At 30.1% G+C, this 5,541-nt stretch overlaps 1 protein-coding gene across 1 annotated transcript; it reads right to left on the bottom strand.

The window, feature by feature from the left end:
- Nucleotides 1–235: 235 nt before the first annotated feature.
- Nucleotides 236–1,657, bottom strand: LOC130800466 (RING-H2 finger protein ATL16-like). The gene has a single exon (XM_057664013.1). The coding sequence runs from the start codon at nucleotides 1,488–1,490 to the stop codon at nucleotides 399–401; it is 1,092 nt and encodes a 363-aa protein (XP_057519996.1). The 5' UTR covers nucleotides 1,491–1,657; the 3' UTR covers nucleotides 236–398.
- Nucleotides 1,658–5,541: the final 3,884 nt, after the last annotated feature.

Raw genomic sequence — 5,541 nt, forward strand, 5'->3', positions numbered from 1 at the left:
TAGAGCACCTATAAAGACCGAGGAACCCGTAATAGAAAACATTATATACAACTTCCTAAGAATAAATACTTATTTTAAAGAGTCATTTAAATACAGCTTATTATAATTCAAAATCAAATAACCACACATCTTTTACTGCTATTCGAAATTAAGATATAATCAAATACTTATATACAAGGATTAAAAAAGAAAATGCAAATTTAAAATGTGGTTTTAAATTGTACTAAAAATAATCCCTAAAAATCAAATATTTTCAATATTGGACAAAATCCATGAACCGTTGAACATCTATCATCTCAATTAAAAAACTACCCTACAACTAAATAAATCTAAACTTTAAACATTAAGTAACAATTAAATGAATAGATTCATACAAGATTAAACAAAATAATGGATCATTATCTATCACATTCAATAGGAAGTATTGAAGAACTTCTTGATCTATTACCATGCCCAAATGAGAAAAATGATGGTCTTCTAACCCTTCCAATACTACCATTATTACACTCTTCATTAATACTATTAACCCCATTGTAATTAGCAACTAACGGTCTATGATTTTTCCTTACAATCTCTTGTACTTGCAAGATTAACCCATGATCTTGAGCTGAATCCATGGAAAATGATCTTCTTATTGGTTGTTGAACCTCAAATTGTTCATCTTTTAGCCTTATATTAATGCATTCATCTCCCATTATAGAGAAATTTTGTAACTTTCTAGCTAATTGTAACTTCTTGTAATCTAATTTTCTTTGTGATTGTAATGTTGAGAGATTACAACTAGTACTATTATTGACTTGATCTCTATGATGATCTTCTTCTCCTAGCTCAATAACTAAATAATCTTGATCATCCCCGTTAAAATTAACCATACTTAAGTTCCCACTAATGTAAGGGGATATCATTTCTTGAGGTGAAGAGCTTGGTGCAATGATATGATCAATTGGATACTTGGTTCGACCTGAAATACTAGACCTGCAAAGAGGGCAACTTGCATTGTTTAAGAGCCAAACATCAATACAATCCAAGTGAAAAGTGTGTTTACATCTAGGAAGAACTCTAAGCATTTCTTTCTCTTCAAATGGGCTTAAACAAACTGAGCAACCTCTAAAGCTCACACTACCCTCATGGCGTAAGCCATTAGGGTTAGGTTGATTAGCTTTATATTGGATTGAAGGGATATTGTTGAGGAGAAACTCATCGAGCCCTCGATGGTGGATACCATCCATCATAGGGGAAAACGCGATAAGGGAGCCCATGTGATCAGAGTCTCGTGGGCTCGCCCTTGATATTGAAAACCTTCTTAGGGGGTCAAGGTTTTGCCAATTCAAGCAACATTTGATAACAAAGATGTAATAGCTTACTAGTAGGATTGCAATTGCCATTATGGCTAGAAGTGCTATTGCTATAGGAAAATCTGAATTGGAAGTGTGGTTAGGTTGTGTTTGGGTGTTATTTCCTTGTTGGAAATTGGTAAATGAGGAAGCCATCACTATAGAGTAAAGAAAGGGGAGAAAATAATGGAAGTTAATGGGGTTTTATGAAGTTTGTGCTTTGACTAAGATCTCATTTTTTGAGATCCCCAATGAAGGGAACATATACATCTAAAAACATGAGTATAGGGAGTTATTTTGTTGTTTTTTAGAGTATGGGCCTAGCTTGTAGGGATCAAAATGTGAAACATATAAGAAAATTACAACTATTGTTCATACAAATTGATTATAGTTTAATCTTTAATGTTGGCACAAAGTCAAAGGTAAAGGGGAAGACTTTATTTTATGGCTGGGGAAATATCTAGGAAAAATGACAATTGCAAAGCATATGGTTGTAAGGTGCAGAAAGGGTGTAGGAGGAGTCCAAAGTAATTTTGAAATAAACAATTTGAATATAATTAAAGTTTAGTTAGTTCGTTGTTCAACATAAGGATTAGATTAGCATTAACTATTTTTTTAGTTTCTTGTCAACCTAGCTAGCCTAAAATTTATTACTCCTGTTGACTGTTTATTATAGAAAAAGGGGGTCAATATGCCAAATGTCAATAAAAAAAGTTTCTTGTAGCAACTTTTTTTATTTTGGCTTAACAATCGACTCTTCATCATTATATTCAGTTTATCTCGCTCATAAAAGCTATGAACAAGATCTAGGAAAAGATGGAGCGGCTAGTCATATTTTTGCAAATGAGGTTGTTGCAAGAGATATTGTCGGTTCGAGTTAGGCCAATAAAGCTAGGAATTAACCAATAAACCAAAAAAATCAATTACCGAACAAATTCATATATTGGAGGGAGTTTGTTAAGGTACTTCCTCCGTTCTAATTTACTGGCAACATTGAAAATACTTGCATTATTAACTTATCTCCCTTAATTTGTGATTAATTTTTAATCTATAAGTTAAACGTAATTAAGTGGGATCTTGTTTGATTCGTCTTGATGTAAAGATTATTAATATTAAATTTATATAACTTTTTATTATACATAATTATAGATATTAAGGATTAACTTAATGCATTGAATTGCGTATTAAAAAAATAAACGTTCATAACTATTTTGAAACAGGGAAATATTAGTTAGTTATCCCTACAAAGCTATGTTAATGTATGTTGACAACTAGCCAATCATATAAAGTGTTCTTCTTTTCTTAATGTGTAAAAAACAAAATAAAAATAAAAAATAAAATGTTTGATATTAAACCGTGTGTTGATGAATTATAGAGTTTTAAATTAAAAGTATAATATTAGGGTTGGTGTTTTGGGATCATAGGGTCAACTTAAAAAGGGGACATATAGTGTGTGTCTTGTAAGAGTACAATGTGGAGAAGGGTTGACACTTTATTTCATGGGAACATATAGATGTAGGTTCATCCAAATAGACCCTTTTCCTTTGTTTAAGGGTACTCCTATTTGTTTATACAATTAATTATGTACTTCTAGATGTTAATTAATCCTATTTTAGTGTAGATGTTGCAAGATTCCACTTGACTTGGGATACAACTTTATTATAATAATGAAACTTAAGCCAAGAGCATAACGTTAAGTACCTCTATTACTTATGGGTATTATTAAAGGTATGCCCTAAAGCACCTATCTGGTTGAGTGGTTGGATAAAACCAAATTCCACATGATTAAGACAATTTATAAAGTCAATGAAAAATATACTTTTAATTTATCATACCCTTAAATTATTACAGTGTCGGAAAAATGAGTGAATGTCCTAACAAGTAAATGTTAACATTCAACTATTATGATTTAATTGGTAAAAGTTTAAAGGGTTTTTGTTAGATGTTAGTTATAAACAAATAGTTTTTTCTCCTCGAATCAATTATTAACTAAGATTTGATCCAGAGCTGAACTTAGATCGAAACATGAGCCTCTAGGGTCTTAAATTATTATACCCAAACCCTCAAATTGGAGTTGTGTACTTAATATGGTAGGAGTAGAGTTTTGGACTCTTGTTCATCCCGTAGAGTACTATATGTTCATCATTTATTTTTCAATTAACTTAATTAGTTTAATTTAATACAACGCACTACAACAAATTTAACTTTTCGCGATATTGAATTTAGTGACATTTATAAATTGCCATCGATTCACAGTTTTAGTGTAATAATTATTGGTTTTTATTTTAAGTTCCACTATAAAGTGGTTTAGCGACACTTTAATGTGCTTTTTATGGTGCTGCTAAAGGGTCTAATAAATGTCACTAAATCCTCTATATATATAGAAATTTGAAGTAGTGACATTTAATCGAAATGTCGCTAAATATATCCCACTAAAAACAAATTATGTTGTAGTAACGCTATTACTTTCATTTTTTGGTAAAAAAGTTAACACATTTATTTTTAAAATTATACTTTTTATTGGCAATCAAAGTTCGAAGGTTAATTCATACTACAAGAATGTCATCAGAACCACCAGACCATAAATTGCGATGACGAGGTGGTAATTTAGAGGCGTACCAATCCAAAATCCAAATAACGCTATGATTGAATGCGAGAAAATTGAAAGAGATTATAAATAGAAAAACGGCGTTTCTTTTTATCAATAAAATTACTCGTCTTACTAATGAAATCACTACCTTCTCATCAAAAAGCTCTTATAGTCTTATGTAATAAAAATATAGCAATTTTATTAAGACGATAAAGAAATAAAAATAAAGATGATAAAGAAAAGTAAGCTAGCATAATAATTGTATGTGACATGATCCATGATGGTCTCCCTAGTCCCTATGGCTAATTTGGCTGATGGGCAAGATGCATGATGCTCTCTGGGGTTCCAATAATCATGCAGCATTACATTATCTATTTTCTCACTCAAATCCTTGTTCACACATAATTACCGACCAACGGGTTGGAACAAGCTATAAATTATGTTCATAAACATCATACTTTCACTTCTCATCATTAAAGTAAGTACGTTCAAAGGCAAATCCTTTGTAAAGATAAAAATACTGACTCCTTTTCCAATCAAATTATTTTGCACACTTGTTGATATATTATTTTAAGAAAAAGTTAATTATAATAATTCAACTTTTTCATAATTATTCTACAATAATCTCACCTATTGATTAACAAAGAATAGTCCTAATTTTAAGGGTATTTTCCTAGAATAAACTTGGCTAATCTATTGACTTGTTATTGTAGGTAGTTCACCAAAAAAGTAAACTGAAAATTAATTTAAAAATAGAGAAATATTTTAAAAATTTACAAAAAGAAATTCTGAATAATGAAAAAAATCATAAATTTTTTAACATTTTATTTTAATTGTTTTCTTTTTTTAAAAAAAACCTTACTATAACAAGTCATTCAGTTATTGGGTTTACTCTAAGAAAATACCCTTTAAAATTGGGATTATTCATGGTTAATCAATAGGTGAACTTATTGTAGGAAAATCATGAAAAAGTTGGATTATTCTAGGTAATTTTTCCTTATTTTAATTGTAAATAATTTTAATTGTGTTTGATTAAAAATTTAAAAAAATTATATTAATAAAATTTACATTGAAACGAATCAAATCTGATTGTACTTAGCTATGTTTTAATTTATTAATTAGAATAAAAAAACAAAATAAAATTGATTGACTTATTGTTGAATAAGGAAAAAAAAGGAACATTTGATTAAAATAGGGATTAAAATTGTGTAATTGTAGATTTTTTTTGTGATAGGATGTGCCTTTTTTTGGAGCATATGTTTGGAAAATCATATTTAAATTCTTTGTTGACTCGGCATATTAAAGATGAAAGTTATAAATGGTTAGAAACTAACTAATTCAATTAAAAATTTTAAATTAATTGTTGTAGGTCTAAGATATGTTATATGCAACATCACGTTCTTTCACACGAGCTCCGTTTGAGTTAATGTAGATGCAATATAGAACGTTTGACGTTCAAATGAAGTGAGGAACCCAAGGCATGGAGAGTGAAGTGCTTGATCGAGGCAAGTGAGAAGAACAAGTCAGTGAGCAGCAGGTGGGCATGCTCGCTTGAGCATCAAAGGGCTCGTTCAAGCAGCATGAACAGAAAGCAAGCAGTAGCTTATCAGTGTGTGT

The sequence above is a fragment of the Amaranthus tricolor genome, chromosome 14 (genome assembly GCF_026212465.1).
Source record: "Amaranthus tricolor cultivar Red isolate AtriRed21 chromosome 14, ASM2621246v1, whole genome shotgun sequence".
Taxonomy (NCBI): Eukaryota; Viridiplantae; Streptophyta; class Magnoliopsida; order Caryophyllales; family Amaranthaceae; genus Amaranthus; species Amaranthus tricolor.

Bases quoted from the DNA above. Each gene is read 5' to 3' on its own strand.
- LOC130800466 (XM_057664013.1), bottom strand. From the start codon at position 1,490: ATGGCTTCCTCATTTACCAATTTCCAACAAGGAAATAACACCCAAACA.